Raw genomic sequence first — 23,158 nt, forward strand, 5'->3', positions numbered from 1 at the left:
TTGGAATTCTTAGGACCAAATTCAACAAATAGGCAGATTGATTAATGTTACCCTGGCTATTTTACCATAACTACTTTCAGATATTACGCCCCGTATCTTCTGGGGTGAATTTGTTCAACAAGGGTGTGATTAATCATTAGTCATTTTTATGTTTGAAGCTAACAACTATTTTCAATCAACTAGATTTTTTCGAAGAAATAGACTGAACAAAATACTCGACATAATAAGACAAAAGTCTTACTGCTGAAATGTAAAATATAAGTAAGAAAGTACAAATAAAAATCTACATCATTTCAAACACATCAACAACTTTCTCAAACGAATATTTTATAAAATTGTTTGATTCAGTTTTTGTTGTGAAGAATCTTTTTTATCTACAGATATTTGTTGAGGATGCGCTTCCTCACAGTCGTTCAAAACCGATCTCCAAGCTGTCTTGAAAGGACGGAAAAAGCCAATTACCAAGAGTTGTGTGATGTAGCAGGCAACCAAAGGCAATGTCATTCTCTGCACATTGTCTTAGAACACTTTCTGCGATGAAATATTATCACCAATGAGACTTCATAAACGTGGCGTGTGGTAAAAAAGCAGACTCAAACCAATTCGAAAAAGTTTGAGCGTCAATATATCTATGATATGTACGATTATATCTGGATCCAGAGCCGCAGCACCTTTCTCTGCATCATGGTTCGCCTGTTAGGCTCGTTTCTATCCACTATTGCCACATTTTCGCTGATTTATAAATTACATATGGAGGAAGAAGGGTTTTTGATGCAGAACCACACATCTTTATTGAAATTGCTGTTTTAGTGGAATAAATTACAAGCATTCTTTATTTTCTATGATCGTCTTGTAAATTTCTCAAGGGTTTCTTCCAAATTATGAAAATACTGGACTATGGCTTCTCTGAAAACATTAGCACATGACTTTTTGATACTTGCTGCAACTTTTTGAACTATGTTCCTTTAGAGTCTTTCTATCAAATCCAATCTGAACCAGGCATGTTTTTCTTTGAACCTCGTAACATCACGTCCTTGACTATCCAAGCTTTTAGTTAAGTAACGCAGGTTAGTGGAATTCAAAGAAAACTTCCATTCCCCACACGATCAGCTGCTTGATAAAAGATTTTTCATTGTTTTCCGCGAAAACAGTTAGTCCTCTACTTTTTCTAAGCCTATGCCCTTTAAACTTGTTCCTTGGGGTGCCAAAGGGAATTTTGAAAGTAGAGGATGCTCGACGAATGGACCAATTGTCCTCTGCAATGTTTTTCATAGCTTCCTCAATTTAATTTTGTGGGTAGTATATGAACCAAGAATCCACTGATATTTTCGTAGAAGTTTACACCTAAAACCTACTTCCAATCTTTTGATATGGTGTGAAATTGATCACAGAAATTATGATGGATCTGCCCCCATATACCCGATTAATCTGACCCCAGTGCTACACTAATGCAAAAATTATGGTGATGACCGTACTAAATACACTCTGCTTCAAATATATTGCTCCCAAGACATAAAAGTTTTGACGCTTTCCAAATAAATACTAACATTTTCATAGATTTTTGACATAACAGACAAAGTTCCAGATGTTCAGATACAAACAAAAGCTAATAAAAACCATAAATACCTTGTCGTACATGTTGAAAAATGGAGAAATTTCATAGCGTGCTGGTTTTCATATTTGCTTTTATTTGAAGTTAGAAACAATATATTGGCATACTTACTTTTGGCGCTAAATTCAAATTTATGAAGAAGTGATTGGTGATCAGTCCTGCACCTGGTTTCCAATTTCACCCCATGTGACGGCACGGGATATTATTTTAAATAGATAGATAAAGAAAATTCATTTTTTTTCTATATTTTCAAAAAATATGCAGAAAAATTGTGAGTTTTGATGACATTTTCATTGTAAAACATGACAATTATGCCGTCACCCCGTTATAGATAGCATACATTCCAAATGTATAAAAAACTGCAAAACATGGAGAAATGTTGAGTTCCAGCCCTTTATATTTTTATATCTCATTAAGAACTCAGTTATTATATTGACTGACACATCTCATATTTGATTCATCTGCTCACACTCGACCAATCTTCTGAATCCTATATGCTATAAAACACGTTCATGTCGTCGTCGATGAGCTATCACTTCCTCCTGGATCTACACCCTTAAAGTCCAGCTTTCTGTCTTCTATGAGTATATAAGAAATCATTCGATTCTGATGATTAGTAGAGATGTGGTTCTATTCTGATGAGATCCTAAAGAATCGCTCAACAATATATTATCATTGACATATTTGGAAATATCTTTCTGTTATTTTCATTGCTATATTGGAAATTATGTTTTCAACAAAAACGTGCTAGATCAATGTGTGTGAAAACATTGAGCGTTAGTAGGCAACAGACGCATAAATGCAAAAATCATATAGTGATAAAATTAGATGCGGGATCATTTATTTTTTTAAACCTTTTTGTCAGATACCGACAAAAGAATAGATTCGGTATTTGGCCAAACTTTCCGACCGTGCGAATTTGTAGAATGGTCAATGCTTTTAACTGATGTTATGGTGTTAGTCAAATTAACCCATCCGTTTGTATGATTCCCAACCCATTTGGGACGCCTGCAAACTTGGAAACGTCTTTATGAACCCTTCGCTCGTGATTAATTGTACTTTTTTTACTAATTTCTTTTACTTTTTTGTTGTATAAGGAATCTAGTCTATCTTACACTCGATTGTATTGTCTTTTTCCCGTCTTCCTCAATACCACTATAGTTCTCGTTTTGATCCAAGCTCCCCCCAATACAAAACCTTTTCAACTGTTACTTGTTTTCTTCTAGGTTTTTTCATTTCTTCTGATATTGTCCGTATGAGATTATTAATATTATACAAAAATATATTTCGACGAAAAAAAAGTGAATATTTTTTTCAATCCAGCCCTGTAAAAATTAATATTGAAGTGATTATTTAACCTTTTGTCCTATTGTCACTGATGAAAAAATATATTTGAAAATGTATCATAAATAAAAATAGGTTTCGGTCATTCCCCACAAAATGAGCATTCATTAAAGCCCCGTTAAGTAAAAAAAATACCATATTACCATGAAATTCAAGATATATATGCATTGTTAATGAGTTTTAGACGGAATATTTACTTTTCAGATTAATTAACAGTTTATACAGTCTCTACACGAAGAAATATATGGAGTAATTTCACCAATCAAAACTAAAAGTTAAGGAAGCTTTATAATAATCGTTATAAACACCATCCTCCATCCATCCTCCATCATTTACTTTTGTAATCAAATTGGTCACAAATTGAAAACTGGAAAAACTTGAAAAAAATTGTTGAACTGCTTTATCTATCTCGTCCTCGGTCGTAAACTGTTTATCACGTAAATGTTTCTTTATGGTAAATTAGAATTATAAATCACACAGGGCCAAATAAGGCGAATTGGTTAGATGTGTATGGGTTTTACATTATTTTATGGTAAAAATTCAACTGTCTGCTGTGCAGTTTGTGACAATACATTAACCCTCGTATATTGAGTGACTCAAGAGCTGCAGGTAAACCTTTTGTAATGTACCAAACCTATATCGTCATTGTGAATCTGTAACTGAAGATCAGGGCTTAGGTACAGGTAACACAATTGCTCATGAAGTATTTTCATCATCAAATGCACGTTGCAGCCATTCAAGACTTTGTTTATCACTGATGTATATCAAAACTTGCATATAGTCTTTTGGCAAACTTATATTTCGATAGCAATTTGTATGTTCTATTATTTACTCAGTCTATTTGCATTTACTCAACTGCAGTTAGATCTCGTTACTTACTGACGGTGGTATTTAAAAATTTAATGTTGTCTCTTGTTTACGTGTAATGTTAACCAGAATAGCAGGCAATAATGTCTGTTTGCGATATTCATTTTATTTATTAAATAATCGTACAAGAAGATAGCATCAATGTTCGAAGTATAGCCCATCGTATTCGATGGCCTCAACCCACCGTTCAGCAAGTTCTTTGAGACTTTGGTAAAACCATTGTGTTAGTTTAGATGCAAAAAATTGTCGCATTGCATTCGCATAATCTTTTTCAAATATTTCTCACGCAAGAATTAATAGAATAAATAGTAGTCTAACGGTTCAATGTCTGGACTAAATGTTGGATGTGGTAGGAAAAGACTTCCCGCTCGACTCGACTTCTCTTCGCGACGGCTTCTGGTAATTGTCCTTTGTCTAACCATTGATTTTCCTTCTTATTTAGAAAAAACAATTATCCATTGCAAGTAACAATGTGTCGTTAGGACAAGAAGCTGTTTATATTGGTTCGACAACTTTCTTAGATGCTTTTTATGTGGCGACAACTGGTATATTTAGAAGATCCAATAATTGACAAATGCTGGTACTATGTTGGTTTTCTACTACTTTCCTTGTAACCCCAGTATCCCGCGCGGTGGACGACCTGAGCGCAAACGATCTTCGAGCGTCAAATCTCCACCATTAAGACGAATGAAGACAATGCTGTGTTCTTCGTTCATAAACTATGTCTTTCTCTACAATTTTTCATATTTTCCTTGCTGCAACGGTTTGTTTTCATTAATGTCTTAACAATAAACGAATTTCATATTTCGCACTTCACACTATTTATTATAAAAACGTACTGCCACATTAATAATAAAAGAGAGAATAACTAAAATAGAGTAAAGTTATTGAATTCTCCATAGAATTAGAAACAGATATGACTAATGGGAAACCTTCTGTAGAAGTAAGAAATCTATGAGTGTGATTATATTGAATCGTTATTTACAAATCATATTGATCTAAAGTTTATTTTACATTTTTAGAAGTGATCGTAGTCGAATCATTGCTAGGAAACTGTCTAAATCTTGATGTTCTCATAAATCGCGTCCTGCACTCTTTTTTAGAACTTATAAGTGGTAAATACTTCTTGAAGAAATGAGGAAAACCAACGGGAGTTATAGATTTTCGTGTATTTTACTCATTAGCGACGATCTCGGCGATAGTAGAAGTACCTACTTCTATTTACACTGCTAATAGTAACGAGCTACCGTTATCAAAATCAAAATTTTATAGTAACAAAAGGGTTAAATGTCAAGACATGTTTTATTGACGTATTTGAAAAAAAGTATTTCCATTTATTGTGGTGGCATTTGAAATTTTCGGAATTAAATATTACGGTTTTCCTTGTGACAAATTTCAAAAATCCTCAACTTTTTTCTACAAGCTCCTTCAATAGACATAGTTTGTGACGTGTTTATTTTGGCGCGGTAAGGGTGTATTGTACTTTTCCATTCGTTACAAACTACGTATTTGATCTTTGATCTTTTTTTAAACATTTTTACTTTACATTACTTTTTATATAGTCAGCTATGATGTATTATTGTTTGTTGGAATGCTTTAAGGGTCAAATAGTTCAAATTAACTAGTTGCTTGTGAATGATGATTAGACAAAAATATCGGATAATAGAAGATTAATCATTTGTTACAAATCCTGTGCTAATTTTCTGTTATAATATTCTTCGGAGTTTACATATAAAATCCATTATAAACACTATTATTAAGATATATATAGATGAAATTGTTATTCATAAATTTTTTACTAGGTAAGTGCTACTTTTGATGATGAATCAAAGTAAAATTATGATTTAAGTTGTAACCTCGGCCACTATATTAGTACCAACTTTTTGTTACATAACTGATGCATAAAGTAATATCTGTATATTTGCCGAATAAGTAATTACTAATAGGTAATAACTATCAATTTGCCACTCCTGAGATCTTTTTTGTGGATTAATTGTTTTGATTTCGGATGTCTTATATTTGTAATGACTCTTTAATAGAAATTGCTTTCGGTTTTTATCAAAATAAGTATATGTACAAATTAAGCTATAAATAGGTTATAATTTTATTTATTTGAAAAAATAAAAGTGAGCAAATATCCTCATAAAAACTGTTATGTGTTCATATATTTTTGGAATCGACATTCTTCCTATGTCCATATCCCTGGTATGCACTAGCAATTTTCTTCGAAAACAGCGGAATCTGGATATTGAGACACCAATAGAAATCCAGCTTCTTGAAACAATTGTTCATGGAGGTACCGCTCACAGTCTACCAAAGAACATATATATTTCATATTGTTTATTTGAAGTTTGAATGGTACATGAGACTGATGTATCTACACATTTTTGCAGTTTGTATCTTCGCATTTTTGAGTTTTGTGCCTATACAGTCCCACGTACTAAGTGGTAATTTACAATTTTCAGTTTTGTGTACAGACCCACGTACTAAGTAGCAATCCTCATTTTCGTAATTTGCGTCTATACAGTCCCACGTACTAAATAGGAATTTGTATTTTTAGGTTTTGTGCCTATAAAGTCCCGTGTACTAGTAGTAATCTGTATTTTTGAACTATGTACCTGTACAGTCCCACGTACTAAGTGGTAATTTACAATTTTCAGTTTTGTGTGCAGGCCCACGTACTAAGTAGCAATCCTCATTTTTGTAATTTGCGTCTATACAGTCCACGTACTAAATAGGAATTTGTATTTTTAGGTTTTGTGCCTATAAAGTCCCGTGTACAAGTAGTAATCTGTATTTTTGAACTATGTACCTGTAGAGTCCCACGTACTAAGTAGGAATTCGCATTTTTGTGCTTATACAGTCTCACTCACACACAATAATAATTTGATAGTAAGTTTTTATGTTAGTTTATGCATGCCGAAGAGAAGAGTTGACAAAGTTAATAACTACAAAAATTGTACCTTCAATATAAGTCTTGTTAATAACTGAATTCGTCTGTTGTTTTGTTAATTCATCCTAATCATGATTAAAATGTTGAAAATATTAATAAATATATCATATATTTTATAAAGAATTAATGAAAGCGTTATAATTTCTTCTAACAAAAAATTAAATTTACTTACCGTACTAGTGCATGAAGAAAATTACCATTAACCTTGTGTATTTTGATAAAATTTTCGTTAGTAGAAAAAATATTATATGCAAATCGTGTGTAAAGGACTTTTTTCGACTCATGTGATTGTCACATTCTCCTGCGGGTCATACAATATTTAATTTTTGTCGAAAAAAGCTACTTTACACAATTATCACATAAAAAAACTATTTTAGTGTAGTCGTTGATAAAATATTGTGTAATACTCGTATGTGAAGTACTTTTGCTCTAAGCTCGTGTCCATGATTAATTAAATATTTGCATCTATATAGGTATAATTTCGAAATTATACTTATAGGTATAGAGGAAAGTAAAGGAAAAATATCTCTTAGAAATTTCAGAAATCAGATTGATTTGTATTAATAAATCAAATTATATTTAAAGAAAAATTAAAACTCTAACAATTATCCAAATATTATCATCCACCTTGGAAAACTATTACAAACTAAATTTTCTAAAAGATAATGCTTAAAACTGTGGTTTTCAATAAATAACGAAAAATCTTGATAAGAACTTTATTGATTATCTAAAAATCAAATATATACTTCAAATATCTACAATATTAACCAACATTTGAAATTCATAATTTATTTTTTGTAATGAGTTTCACATAGGTAACTAATGTCGCAATGAGTGTCATAACGGCGCAACCCAATAAATTCCAGCGCCTTAACATAAACATCCTGTTTATGTTAAGGTTTATAGAGTGTTGACAAGATGTCTTAAATTTCTCACAGAATGAGGATTTAATTTTGTTATTTGAAACTATTTGTTTGCGCTATCCAAAACGATGAAAACTCGCTGAAATACAATTTTTTTTCCACGCGCGTGATTTCATGCCGCGAAAATGTTAATTTTTGTTAATTCATTTACAGCGCTAATTATTAATCGATTTTCATGAACTTCTTTTTAAAATGTCTGCGAAAAGTCATTCAGTAATGTTTATATTGTTGGTTGGGGTAAGATGATGCTCGATTCTCACAAATCCGTTCACGTGTTCGCTCATTTAACGCGCCCATTTCATTTTTAATTCATTGCTACATTTTTTGCACGCAATATAATAATATAAGGATTCGATTTGAGCTGTATTAACAATATATAATTGAATAAAATTTCTTAGATAACAAATTCAAAATGTTGTGTTTAAAACAAAAAATCCATTATTGATTCGCAAAGAAACTAAGGTTATGAGCGAAAACTTTTAATTGCCGTAGCCTTTCACAGATAGAGAATGACCCTCTCTGTACGACCCACCCTAAAAATTTTTACCCGAGCAGGTCAAAATTTTTGACATCGGCTTGACCTAACCTAATCATCTGACCTCGAAGAGAGAGAGAGAGGGAGAGAGCGCAGATGCGTGTACCACGTGAGGTTTTTCGGATGAATTTTCCGGCACTTTCGGTCGCTTCTGGAGAGGGTTTCCCGACCTGCAAAACTTCTGGCACTATTACACTGCTATTAGTCGAGAGTCCGACCTCACGTTCCACAAGGTTTCACTCGTGTACTATATCGGGTTTTTCGGACCAATTTTCCGGCACTTTTGGTCACTTCTGGCGTTATTACAGCGTTCTTATTTGAGGTTCGGACCCCACGATCCAACAGTTTTTACTCGTGTACCATATGAGGTTTTCCAGCCCATTTTTTCGCCCGGGAAAACCGGCGGGTATTTTCATATCCGACCTGTACAGAGTGCTAGAAATGCCGTTTGGTGATGTTCTAATTACGGACCCTCCGTTTCCAACCCCTAACGTCGTGTACCTCATCGATGCTGTTTTATGTAGCCAGCTCTGGGACTAGATGCAGAAGTTCTATCATCTATTTAGTTGAATTTATTAAATAGCTTATGCAGATTTTTCCATAAACTTTAATATCTGGACTCCATTTTGATTTGGGTGGAAATTTTATGATTTAATTTTTATTGTCAGCCTACAGTAATTTGTTGTGAAGCAGATCGTTGCAATTCGATAACTTTGAAAGGATGTTTTATCTTGTACCTTTTATAATTGTTTGTTAGTTTTTAGGTATGAAAATGTGAGGTTAATTTTTTTTTGCTTCCTGCATCAGCGCAAATCTTAGTCAGGGCAAACAAAAAGCGGAAAAGCACTGATCAAAATTAAATTTGACAAAAGTTTTATATGAAATAAATGCATGATCCCAACTGTTGAGAGCCTTTAGAGTCGAGTTTACGTCCCATATAAACATACGTCCATTACTGCTATTCTTTGATATAATTCCTGTTCACTTTATAGTTGGAGTTTTCTGCTTCATCAGCTGCGAATCGGATGATAATTACGTCCCATTTCTTACACAAATTTATATGCCGTAAGTGTATAATGAATACAAAAAAATGTTGTGTGTATATTTTTATAATTCAAATGTCGAAATTAAGAAACAATTAATTTCCTCATTATGTTCCTTCTTCGATATGATTTGAAACAGTCCTACGAGTGTATTAAGTCTAAAACCAGTATTTAAGAGAAATAAGATTTTTAGCAATTGAATTGTAGCTGACACGAACAATGTCACATAAGACGTAGACTAAGGTTTTGAAATAGAAAAAAGTGTAATGAACACGTAGTCAGAATCAGTCACATCAAGAATCAAAGTACGTCAATCAAATCCATATAAAAGTCGAAAAAGTCAATATGAGTGAGAATAATATTCAGAAATTTGTATTTCCAACTCTGTCAAAAAATTTCATCTCATATTAAATATATAATACGTATAATTTATATTTTAACTTTTAATCCAATCATAATTTTTAGATTCTATAATAACATAAAATCCCTCTATAATTAGTTACAACAGATTTATAAAAATGAAGTCTATGTTTACTGTACACCTTTTTCAAAAAGCCTTTGTACACATATACATTAAGAGAAAGGATAAATGTCCTATCTAATTAGCTTTCGTTTTACTGGTTTTGAAAGGGTCCACCGAAGTAAAATCGTTCACCAAGTGACCGTTTGTTGTGGAATTGTTTTTGATTTGTCCGTTTTGTAAGCCGTTCCTACTAACTCTATTAGTCATTACTTCGTGATCTAACTTGGATTTCTTATTTTTTATGTAGCTATTCACGTAGAAGCAGCCGAAAAGGTACAGGAAGTAAGCGGCTTGACTGGCGAGAAGGATATTCAAAAATTTTGGGTAGTCGCAAGATTTGAACAGTACTTGGAAGTTGTGCCAGAAAACGATGCAGAATTGAATCTGAAAAAAAATAAATATTTCATCATATTAAAAAATAATAAGGGTAATCAAACCCTCACAAAAGAAGGATTTGATAGAATTGAATAAATTGACGATCAACTCGGAAACAAAAGTATTTCATTTGAAGCAACTAAGAATCTAATCAGAAAACCATTGCGTAGCTTATCCCAACTTTTTTAAAACATTTTATCTGCAATGAAATCCTTTTTTCGAGACGATTTCGTACATGTTGTCATAAAACTAAACCAATAATATAAGTCTGAAAAGGTATAGTTCTTTCAATATCAATTGCAGAAGACCAATGTTTACTCCCCGTCAGTCCACGTGGACTCATCATCTCCATTGTTTACCAATGAAAACATCGAATCGTAAACACAAATGCATTTCTATTGGCCGAAGCTGTCGGCCAATAGAAATAGGACGAATGAAGACAATGAATTTGCAAATTGTAGTGATAATAAGGACAGGTATGAATTTAATAATAAAGATTTAGATATACAAACACAGCAAGTTATTTTAAATATATTCGAATGTTTAAAAAAGGAAAATATTCAGCAATCTGATAACGCAATCATAATAAGAATTGCTGAATTAACTAGAGTAAATAAATTTTCCATTTATCGAGTATTCACGAAAGGAGGTTGCTGCGAATCATTCACAGAACCGAAAAACTGAAATCAGTTGACAAAGCTACTCAAGACTTTATACGTAACACAAGTTTATATAAGGAGAATAGGCGATATTAGAAGTAATACAGCAAAAGGTAGCAGATTATTCAGAATACAATTATACCAGTTTAGAAACATTGCGTCAAATTTTGTCAGCATGTGGTTCCAAATACAAAAAACTGAATTAACGGCTGGCAATAACCGAATCGTCAAGGATATTTCGGGCGACAAAATTAAAGATAAAAGACTATCGAAGCTCTAATAGACGAATGGTGTACTAAAAGGGCTCAGTTCACATCTGATACTCTATTTAAACCAAACTCCCTTACAGGCAGGTACATTTTACTTGTCTGTTTACGTTTTATAATTTAATATTCAGTTGTAGCAAGTTAAAGAGGTATAATAATTATTTTTTCCAAGTTCCAAGTAGTACTACAATTAAGTGCATCTGTCTAAATAACGGCGTATAATGCCGTCAAATTTATAATGATTCGAATGCTTTTTAACGAATATTCTCTCGCATAAGATATACACATTTTTAAAAGTATTTATAAAAATAATAAATTTATAAAATGATGTATCTACGCCTAACCAAACAAAATTGTCAGCAAGGGTTTTTATAATCTGCAATTGATATTGGAAGAATTATACCTGCCAGTGTGTAACGGAGACGTTCAAGTTTTAAGCATAGATGATAAAAGAGTAGGGAATAGCCAATATTTAATAGTAATTCTCAACAAAAACAGAAATAGTAAAGACGGCATAGTGATGTCTCTATGGTGAGACAACTTAACAATAATCGATAAAAGAATACTATTTTGATAAGAACTTAAAGAAAAGTCGAAACGTCTATCACTCAAAAATTATTAAAAAAACTGATTTTGAAACAGAAGAGACCCGAAATCAAGAAGATTTAGAAACAGGTGTTATGTAGAGTGTACTCCTTTGTTGAGCATTAAAATGTATCAAAATCAAATTATCATCATAGATCGGACGTCGTTTAACGTTTGTTATTCCAAAATATGTCAATTGAGCGTCTTTCTTTCTTTTATCTTTAGTTTGGGGTTAGTCTATTCGTAGATTCAATATTTGTAATACAGCTCTGTTCAAACCAGATGATATCAGTTTCACCTGAGATTCTCTAGTCTTTCCTAGCAGTAGAAGCTATTCTTTATTATCACTCCAGATTATACATCCAAAAAATTTAATAATACGACTGGAGAGAAGCTTTAATATATTTGTGGTACTTTAGTAATTCCCAAAACGGAAGAATACGTTGTTAGAGCTATCTACGGTATTCTTAACGTCCTATACCAATAGGAAAATTTGTATAATCAACGATAGAAATTTAAATGAAGATAATTGAATTATATTATAATAAATTGAAAGCGAGCAAAAAATATTGGATTGATAATATAATGAAGACGATGAGGGGCAATCAATTGAAATAGAATGCCGTTTACGACAGAAAAAATTGGAAGCTTTTTTGGAAATCGATCCCATTCAGTCACGAATTAAAAAAATACGTTAAACCATGTATAAAACACGATTATTAAAATTCGCTTGAAGGTATGCTAAGAGCGATGGTACGTACCCAAAAATTTCCAATATTTACTATCAATGTTGGAATATAATAATATTAAATCACTAATTATTATTGATTATATATTAACATAATTGGATCGACCCAGATTGTTTTATTGAAGTTGAATTGAAACCACAACTAAACGAAATTCATATGTCAGTTTTGAGAATTCAATCTTCAAATTTCATTTGATGAAAGTACAGAATTCAAATTTTTTTGCAAAAATAAGATTTACGAAATTATATACTTATTGAAATTAAGAAATTTTTCACAAAAATTAATGACGTAATTAAGGTAAAGTAATGTAATTTGCCTTGAGTAAAGTGAAGTAGTTCATCTTCAGCAAACTAAGATAGTTTACCTTCAGTCTCTGAAGGCGATAACTCGTTTATCGAAACGCGTGTCAGGCAGTGTAATTGTAAGTGTTGGTGTAGTGGTAGTGTAAATAGTGTGTATAAGCATCATATCTATTGATAAATCAAATTACAATTCATCTGAAATCATGCAATTATACTCGAAAGATCTTAAAAAACTTTAATAACCTTGAACTTTGATAACTCACCATTTGTAGTTTTGTAACATATTTTTTCCACCATAGATATGGTTGGTATTGTGGACCTAGTGAGGAAAGAAAGTAGTAGACGTACATTATCACATGAATAAAACAATTTATGAGTCCTAAAAGGGTTCCATGACCACCTGAAAAAGATAAAACAATTGATTGACGTGGACGAAGCAAGTCACTTGTATAATCCCAAAAGTGAAATTATAGAGGAAGTTTTCTTAAAAATGCAACTGTAAAATCACTGGAATCCATATTAATTAAAGTCTAGTCCAATCAATGCTAAATATTCTTTAAATATTCTTTCAGTTCTGCATGTTTTTAACTAACCGTCATATTTTGAGCCTACGGCACTCAAGACGTGCGTTCCACCTATAATTGTCGCTTATATCGAACTTTTAACGTTAATGGATCGGGGAAGTAGATGACACTAAGAAAAGTTTAACATAGTAAATTTAAAGTCAGTGATAACATCATACACGAACTGAGTAAATGTATAGCAGATCCATAGAACTTTTCATGAAAGTACAAACATTGAAAACGGAAATTGATACAAAAAAGGACCGAGGGCTTCTATATTAGTGTAGGGACTATTTATAAGAAAAGTGACCACAGTGGATGTAGAAACTACCGAAGTATATCTGTAATCGACGTTCGTGGCAAGTTTTATTCTAGAATTCTTGAAGTAAGGTTCAGAGGAAAAGCTGAGAATCAATCAAATAAGGCAGCAGATACAGTACTCAGTATTTAAACAGTATTTGAACAAATTTTTAAAAAAGGAATCTAATCAATTTCTAAACTTTATCTAATCTTTTTTCATGTTGAATAAGCATTAGATATAGTTTCACAGAACGAAAAATTGATCGAAATAAACCTAAAGGGATAATTGAGACAATTACAAAATGAAGTTAGCTCAAACGAAGGGATATGTGCTTCCACCCTATTTATTAATTCTATTCATCGAGAATAAAACGTTTTCAAACAAGAAACTTGAAGCGCTGCGATTTTACAATATAGTTTAATTATCTGGTAGGAAGAATTATGATTATCAATATATAAAAAACCAAAACAATGATTATTAGAGAATAATTCCATTGAAATAGAAAGGTAAAGACTCGAACATTATGATGAAAGCAATTAGTAAATTGATAGAGTCTCACGTTTATATATTTACCTGATCTTTACATTTACTTCTGAATCGTGAGCTTTCACTACAAAATTCTATTGAAAGTCGCAATCAAACCATCATAAAAGTCCTTAATAAAAAACCTTCCGAACGAACGCGACATGAATCCAATATACAAATGAAAACAAGATGTCTAAAGATTGGATACTTGCGATCTATATTCCAATATACAAGAAATACAGAAGAAAAAGTATAAGAAAACTTAACTGAACATTAGCAGTAGCAACAAATAGGAGTATTGCTATTATAGATGTAGCTTATTTAATTCATTTCGTTTATCTAGGGTAGAGTTGGATGGTGAGTGTGGGAGAGTTGTGGTTACTAAATAACAAAACTAACGATGTTAACAAGAATTGCTCAAGCACCAAACGCAAAATATCGACAGTTGTTATGGTGAATCTTTTTGGTATAAATTTAATATCTGTCGCTACTGTGAATCAATCAGTATAACCGTAGCTTTAATTTACGTTAGTTTCGATATTTAACAGCCACATCTCAGCCTTTGAATATTTTAATAGTTGAAGCGATACAATTGATGAGACAATCGTGTTTCGTTAGTGAAACTCCTAAACACTTACCTGGGAAAAAGGTAACTCCAATCCAAGCGCACATTGGCATAATTGTATGGTGATAAAGATGTAAGTACGTCACCTGGTTATATTTTTTACGTAAAATGAAAAATACCGTATCTAACAATTCCACTAATTTACAAATAAAGTAGAAGTAAACAGCTTTTGCCATCTAAAAGAGACATTAATGTTAGTGAAATAATTCATACGTTATCGTTAAAAGTAAAATGTTTGTCTGTATTTCCTTGTTTTAACGAATTATTGAAAAAATTATCAGAGTATTAACAGAATAACAAATTAATAAGGAAAACGAAGTGAACCAAAATATGTTGTGTTTTTTAAAAAATCTTAGACTTACATTACAATTATAAAAACCCGAATAGTAAATAGCAAATTTTTATAATCATTTAACATAAGTGGTAATAACACCATATAGAAATGAATATTTAAAGGCTGTTTCACATTGGTACTAGAGCTAGCTAGCAACATCGGGAGAACAAGAGTTTCAAGTAGGCCAGTTTTTAGATATACTATCTCTCTCACTCTCCCGGGCATCATATGAGCTAAGTTAATTTTTTTTGTCATAACTTTTTGCAACATGAATCGATTATTGCCAGATATTTTTATTGTTGTTTAAACCTAAAATTAATTTGCCAAACAAAAAATCGATTTTGGAAAATATTTATGATCCTCAACAATTGTTTAGCTCTGTAGTTACCGAAACATATTTTTGCTTAGAACCCACCACTGAGCTTGCCAGCTGGTTCTCAAAATTTGAAAATTGCTAGTTCCCAAAATAGGAAAGACAGACAGATATATAAATTTCAATTCATGAAATAATTTTTTAAATTGATTCCGTATCACGTCTGTATGAAAAATTGTTTTGTATCTTTATTAGACATAAAATTAACGAGAGAATCAAAATATAGAGAGCAACCAAGTACTTTGCACTGGTTCCTCCAGATGATTCCACAGAAATTTCAAAATGACACTTTAAAATCATAGGACCATTTATCTTCTGTCAAATTTTTGAGATAAACATTCTGGCTTTTATTTTTATCTAGACTTTCATCGATCAACTATAGTCCGATTTAGAAACTTTCCGTTGCTGTTGACGTTCGTGAGTGACGTTTGCCGTTCGTAGTAAATTCTATTCATAAACTTGACGTTCCTGCCGTTCACCTAAAAATTTTGTTATTCTTTTTGACGTGTTTACTGCTTTTTGTTTTCGTGATATTTTTGTGTGTTTGTTTGTAGTAAGGTATTTATAGAAAATAACGAAGATAAAGTAAAGCAAAGAGACATAAGCAAACAAACAGAAAGGGAAATGACCCCAATATCTCGCTCTAACTTCATACGTTAAAATCGTGTAACAAATGCCAACGGATGTGATTGGCTCTTTGTTAGTTGCTACGAACGGCAGACCTATCGGCAAACGGTAACTATGAATTGTTTCATAAATTTCAATGTTTTTAAGTTAGTAACAACAAACGTCAACGGCAACAGCAAACGGAAAGTCAAGTTTATGAATCGGCCTTCAAGTGAACTTGCTGATTTAAAGATGATTTAGGTTTTTAAAAAAATGGAAGAAAAAAGCAATTACAGAGAAGAAAGGATCGATTTTTTTTACGATCTAAATTAATGAATGCCTTTTATTAATGTAGTTTGATATTTAGTATTTTTCAAAAATTGTACGGTTATTCGCATATACATTGTCTCAACTATAAACTAAATATCTTACCCTCATTCCTTTTTCACCTGGAACAAGTGGTTGACACGTATAATTGTAATCTGTTGCCCATCCAGCTGCAAGACCCTGAAATTTACGCAGCCTTTATTATATTTATTATATATGATATAAATAAAATCTAGCGTGAGGTATTCAATATTATTTTGATTTAATTATTAAATTAATTAATTATTTTTTAAAATAATAATAAAATGATAAAATTTATTTTGATAAAGACTTAAAGTAAAGTCGAAACGTGATATTTTATCTTTCTTACAAAAATTATTGAGAAAAATAATTTTAAAACAGAAGAGACCCAAAATAAGGAGCATTCTATCGAGTACTAGTACTCCAGTACCATTAAAACTGATGGTACTCTAGTGGAAATGGATGGAAGTTTTGCCTGTATTGCACGTTGATTATCACCTGATATATCTGACGAACTATTTGTTGTAGGGCTTAATCCTCTGATGTGCCTAATAAATTGCCAGTTTTAGGGCTTGTTGATCAACTATTCAACATGCCTGATGAATTATTTTTTGTAGTGCTTGTTGACGAATCATTTCATATGCATGGTGAACTATCAGTTGTAGAGTTGTCTGCCGTAATGTTTATAATCTGATGTACCTGATGAACTGTTTTTTGACTAACCAACCAATATAACTGATGGAAGATGTAGTGCTTGTTGATGAATATTCCGATGTACCCGATGAATTGTCTGTATATAGTGTCAAGCTAGATTTCACCAACTTATTTTTGATTAATGTTGATTCCTCGAAATATTATGATAAAATATTTATTAATGCTACCAAAAGTTCGCAAAATGGAATTTTAAATTTCGGTGAAGAGGCATATATTTTATACATTGCGGGATTTGTTTGATCGCAAGTTTTTTATAGCAAGCGGTTTATTTACATTGTTTATTTCGAATAATTTCTAGGAAGATCTATTCATTTATTTGTCATGTTTCTTTATGCTCCAGAAGTTTGGAGAATTCTTTGGGATATTCTTTATTCATATATAAGGAGTTTTATAGCGAAGTTTATAATAAATAGTCGTAGTGAACAGAAAGAATTAGTGGAGTAATCGAAGAATTTAAATAAAGTGATAGTGATAAGTGAAGTATTATAAGTTAGTGTAGTGTAAGGTGTTGAGAACGTAAAAGACAGTGTCTATTAATTAACCCCACGAATAGAATAGACTAAGTATAATAACAATCGAAATATTTCACAGGTAGAAATGAGAGAAGTAAAGAAATTATGAAATAATACTTGTAGACATGTTATGTTACATACCTCGTAGAATAAATATACACTTGCAAATACTTGTAGTAAATTGTATATTTGGATAGTCTTCTTCAATTCAAATGGCTTCTTGTTTTTCATTAACTTCGGTCCAATTTTTGTACAGAAATACACATAAGTAACTAGGATAAGTATTAAATGTCCAAGTTTTCCTACGAGGAACCAGTCTTTTGTTCTCGGATCTTAAAATCAAAAACATTTATTATTAAAAATATATATTTCATATTATAAATAAATATATGATATGAATTAAACGAAATTTTTTGTATATCATTATTTTATACGCATTTACACAATTCCTTTATCAATAAACGCATTCATTCTAAAATTTCCATGTTCCTTACGAGTTCACTAGGGTGGAAACTTATCTTGGAACTGTAACTTAAGCTTTTGTTCCTGGCTGCATCTCTAGCCAAATGTTTTTTCTCCAAACGCTTTATTATATTTTCTACCACTCTATGGATTTGCATACCGAGTTGATAGTTAGGGATTATTTGTTGGTCTGAGTATTGATCGACTCAATAACAGTTTTCCGAGTACCTTGGATAGGATTCGCGATAAGCTTATTGGACGATATGACGTTAGCTCACTCGAGTTTTTAGAACCATTATTATTTGGTTTAGGTATTTGAACTATATTGAAGTGCATCGTTAAAAAGATTGGGGTATGATCGGAAGATAGATCTTGGAATGATTCGGCTTGAAAATGTCTTACATTGAAGCATTTAATGATTCCATAGTCCAATGACCCCCTAGTGCAGAGGGTCGACAACCGGCGGCTCGCGAGCCACACACTGCTCTTTGGATATGAAATTCGCCTTTTTAGTTCCATATGCAAATACTATTGATTTTATAATAAAATATTTTCAAAAATCGTTTTGAATCTTATCACGAAGATAGGCATTGATTCTATCTTTCAGCGACTTTTCGCCTCCTTTCCCGTGACACACATGAAGGATTACTTCAAACGTGCATCTGAAGTAATTTCATAATTTCAAAAAAAAACCAAAAATCTTGAAATAGATCAAGGATTTGCCATTATCTGCTAAAACTATACAAGAGAGAATAGCTAAAATGTATCATATCTACATGTGGAAGATATTCAACTTTCTTCAGTCTTATTACATGCTATCGAAAAGTCAGGCGACTTCAAAGACCCGATACAAGCTGTTCTTTTTGTTAAATTTACGTTAGACGTTTTTCCAATGTCCAAAAAAAGAACTTCTCTAATTGCTACCACTCTAGAGAGAAAGAAGATTTAGCGAAATGCTGTGCAAAAATGTTTCGAAGACAACGGGATCAGTTTAAATATAATCGTTTCAATAGTAACTGATGGAGCAACGACGGTACTTCAGAATAAAATTAACCACGAAGTTTCACTTCATAATACACCAAGAAGCGCTTTGCTGATATTACAAATCTGATAATTAAAATTGTATATAACATCTTGTCGAAGGCACTCTACCATCGCTAGTTCAAAGAATTATGGAGAATGGAGACTCAGTATTCCGACCTCCTTCTTTGTGCGATGGCTTTCCAAAAGTAACATGTTGAAATGCTTTGCTTGGTGCTTGGATAAAATAAATAAGAGGATGTATTGATATTTAGTTATCCTAGACCGTAGCAAAGATCAATAACTTATTAAAAGTGTCAGTATAAAGTTTGACGTCAAAAAAGTAAACCAGAATTACGCAATAAATTAAAAAATTGTAGTATCGAACCATCATCAAGTACCTGTATTTAAAAGGGTTAAGAGGTAAGCAGATTTACGAAGATATGCTTAATATTCTTGGTGATCAATGTTCTTCATATGCTACCGTAAAAAATTGGACTGCAAGCTTCAAAAGAGGTAAATTTTCCATTGAAAATGATGACCGATCGAGAAGGCCAGTTTCAGTGTCAGTCATGACATGATTTTATCAGACCGTCGAATTGGGCTAAAACGGATATCTGAATATTTACGAACGCATTCATCATATAGGTCACATCAATTTGGACATGAGGAAAATTGCTGCAAAATGGATCCTCAAATGTTTGAACGTTGACCAAAAGCGTGCAAGGGTAGAAGCATCGCGTTCGATATGTGCTTGATTTGAAAACGATATAGATTTCTTAAACCGAATTGTTACTATGGATGAGACTTGGGTACATTTCTACGATCAAGAATCAAAGCAACAATCGATGGAATGGCGACACTCTGGTTCTCCAAGATCTAAGAAGTTTTGTGTCCAAAAAACTGCTTCAGTTTTTTGGGATTGCCATGGAGTAATCATGTTTGATTTTTTGGATAAGGGTAAAACAATAACTGGAGATTACTATTCGACATTACTGACCACTCTAAGGGAAAAAATTAGAGAGAAAAGATGCGGAAAGATATCCAAAGGTGTTTTGTTTTTGCAGGACAACTGCCCCTGCCACAAATCTCATGTTGCCATGCAAAAAATTCGTGATTTAGGGTTTGAATTACTAGAACAACCCTCTTTTCACCAGATTTGGCACCGTCCGACTATCATTTCTTTCCTCAACTGAAAAAAAATTTCAAAGGTCGTAAATTTTCTTCCAACGAGGAGGTAATAAAAGCTGTGGAGGTGTGGTTTGCAGAGCAAGAAGAAACATTTTTTTTAAGGTCTAGAGACGTTGCAAGTTCGCTGTAATAAATGTATCCAATTAAGAGGAGAATATGTTGGGTAATAAAATATTTTGACATTGAAAATTTGTTTGGTTCTATAGTAGGCTAAGAATTTTTCAATATATCTTCGTACATGCATGAATGAAAAAGGTATTAATCACCCTGAAGAGCTACAAATGGTTATGAAAACTATACTTTATGGTGTATATCACAGCGAAATTGAATAAACTAAATCTAAAATTGTTAGTAGTGGAAAAACCAGCCTATGTTTTGAAGAGAAAATAATTCTTCTTGCACAGTGGTAAATTATTTCATTTTCAATGTTTGAACCGATAGAACTAGTATAATTGTTGACACGAATTACTTCAGCACACATTTATAAGAAAAATTAAACATGAATTTGCTGACAGATTTGAGCAATTCGAAACCAACAAAACCATTCTAGAATTCATAGTAAATCCTCTTATATTCAATGCATGAAGTAGTCTTCCAGATTGCCACAGTGAGGTGAAGATGTTGGTATTTGGAGTGCTGACTATCTTCTGATCGACGTATTCGTTCAAGTAAAATAAAAATCCAACTAACAAATGAAAAGTTAGAATCATGTTTGAAACTTAAAACAAGTTATGAGCCATTAAATTTGTTTGCCTAATTGAAGTACAAGCTAGGGAAATCAGTAAATCTCTAATTGTTTCATTTTTTTTATATAATCTAATTATCTAATAATTCCATATAAATATGTATGTATGTATATTATCTAATTTGTTGTGAATAACACTACAAAGATATGAATAAATAGTAATTTTTTTCATATGAATAAAAGATTAAACGAATGCTATTTATGATTGCCAACAAAAAATTTTGAGGCCTTTCAAAAGCTTTGAAATTTTGTAGTTTTTCTCCTGTCTCAAAAGGTTGTAGACCTCTTTTTATGTCGGTGGAAAATGAAAGTTTTGGGCAGTACTTTAAAATGGTGTATCCATTAAATTTCATCAAATACGCATAAGTTAAACTAATCGAGCTCACGCGCTTGCACGCGAAAAGTTCAATAAAAAATTACAACAAAAAATGTTTTTTAAAATCACAGATATCATTTCTCATGTAGAATTTCCTGCTTTTCATTTTGTATGATTGCTTTTTAAATAAAATACGTTTAAATCTATATCTTAAACTAAATAAAAAAATCTAACAAATCCTAAAATATGAATACATATATATGCATTTTGCAGCCTTATTCATGGGTAGTTAATTAATATTCAAAATGCGTTACTGCCTAATAGGGTTATCTAATTTGAGATTCAAATTTGTAAAAGTTTCAAGAGGTATGTGGGGTTGGGTACTGGCTGGCTGGCTGGCTGGCTGGCTATGGTTGAGAAACGTAATTTTTGAATGCAGAAAAATAATTTCATGGTTGCATTTAATGAATGTATAATAACAAGGTGTTTCGAAAAAATTCTAAGAATTGGTGTAATGACAAAATTATTTTGTTGCATTTTTTGCAGTGTACATAATAAAAAGAGAGAAATTCCTATGGTAATCACGTGTCACTGTCTTATTAAATAACAAACAAAATACATTATAGTACACAAGGAAATCCATAAAGAGGTTGTTATTCTTTCTTTTCCAAACACAAATAAAAATTGATCTGCTTAAGCAAGGTTAACATCTTAAGAAATATTGGTAATGTATTTTTTTATACTACTCTGAAAATATATTAATAAACACTAGTCGAGATGTTGTGAACGAGTAAAGGAAAGCTAATGTCAACGACTGTAATTATTAGTGAAACTCATTTTATTCGACCATGGCTTTTTTATGAAGAGTGTCCTATCACTGAGTATCATAATGAATTTGACGCAGTGCTGTTTCTCATCATAAGCCAAAACTCTCAAAGTTGACAGCTGTCGTCAACAATTGTTTTGATTATTAGCAGTATTATTTTTGTGCAAATGTGTTACGAAAGAAATGTATATAAAAGTTTCGGTTGGTAGAATTTAATCACATTTTCCCACGATTCGAAAATTTGAAGACACTAAGGCCTCGTAGATGGTGCAGTTTTAGTTTTTTTATGGTGTGTGTGGTGGACTCGTTCATTAGATAATTGATTGACGACATTCTAACTGAAGCGTCTTCATTTAATCTCATTGTTCACATCTTAATAATAACCTTAACATGGTTCAACAGTTATTATTTTCATAATTGTAATGCCTTCCGTATTCATTCTCTTATTAGGTCTACTTGTTTTGAGGTGGTGCCAAGAGAGGCCGTTTTCTGAAAATGTGAAAAAGGTTTTTTATATGTTTTTTAGTGTTATTGATTCTCTGGATTGTAAGAATGACAACTTCGGTCTAGTTCAGGACCAGCGACAGTCCATGAACGTCCATCCAGCTATTGACCACCCGCATGGCCGGATTCTGTTTTAACTGGGCCAGTTCTAGATCCCGATCAGCGTCTAATTGTAGACCCGCCTAAAAGTTGATATTGTAGCAATCCAGAATTTACACGACATTAAAAATATTTATCCAAAATCAAAGGAACCCGCCGAATAGTAGTAGAATCATATATGGACGTAAGAGCAAGGGTTTGTACTCAATTGCACTAGGGCTCTATGCCCTATGTGTTAAATAAATGTGTTTTCTTTTTAAAATAAATCGTGCAATTTTATTGCAACACCCATTATAAAAAGTGAACAAAGCAAATTCTTAAATGTTTTAATTGTTGAGTAATATACTAAGTGGTAATC

The 23,158-nt window shown here is 32.1% G+C and overlaps 1 protein-coding gene and 1 long non-coding RNA gene across 2 annotated transcripts in view; one reads left to right on the forward strand and one right to left on the reverse strand.

Moving 5' to 3' along the window:
* The first annotated feature begins 5,561 nt into the window (after positions 1–5,561).
* On the forward strand, positions 5,562–10,172 carry LOC130443868 (uncharacterized). Its single transcript, XR_008909892.1, has 4 exons — positions 5,562–5,625; positions 6,578–6,715; positions 9,227–9,299; positions 10,048–10,172. It is a non-coding gene; the product is annotated as an uncharacterized LOC130443868 (long non-coding RNA).
* LOC130443860 (elongation of very long chain fatty acids protein AAEL008004-like) overlaps positions 7,824–23,158 on the reverse strand; it is a 32,503-nt gene continuing 17,168 nt past the window's right edge. The window contains exons 3-7 of the mRNA XM_056778737.1: positions 17,779–17,969; positions 16,496–16,570; positions 14,764–14,926; positions 13,000–13,136; positions 7,824–10,184 (exon numbers count right to left, since the gene is read on the reverse strand). Coding sequence (XP_056634715.1) covers positions 9,876–10,184; positions 13,000–13,136; positions 14,764–14,926; positions 16,496–16,570; positions 17,779–17,969 — 875 coding nt within the window. The 3' untranslated portion in view covers positions 7,824–9,875. The remainder of the gene's footprint in view (positions 10,185–12,999; positions 13,137–14,763; positions 14,927–16,495; positions 16,571–17,778; positions 17,970–23,158) is intronic.

Source organism: Diorhabda sublineata, chromosome 1 (assembly GCF_026230105.1).
Source record: "Diorhabda sublineata isolate icDioSubl1.1 chromosome 1, icDioSubl1.1, whole genome shotgun sequence".
Classification (NCBI taxonomy): Eukaryota; Metazoa; Arthropoda; class Insecta; order Coleoptera; family Chrysomelidae; genus Diorhabda; species Diorhabda sublineata.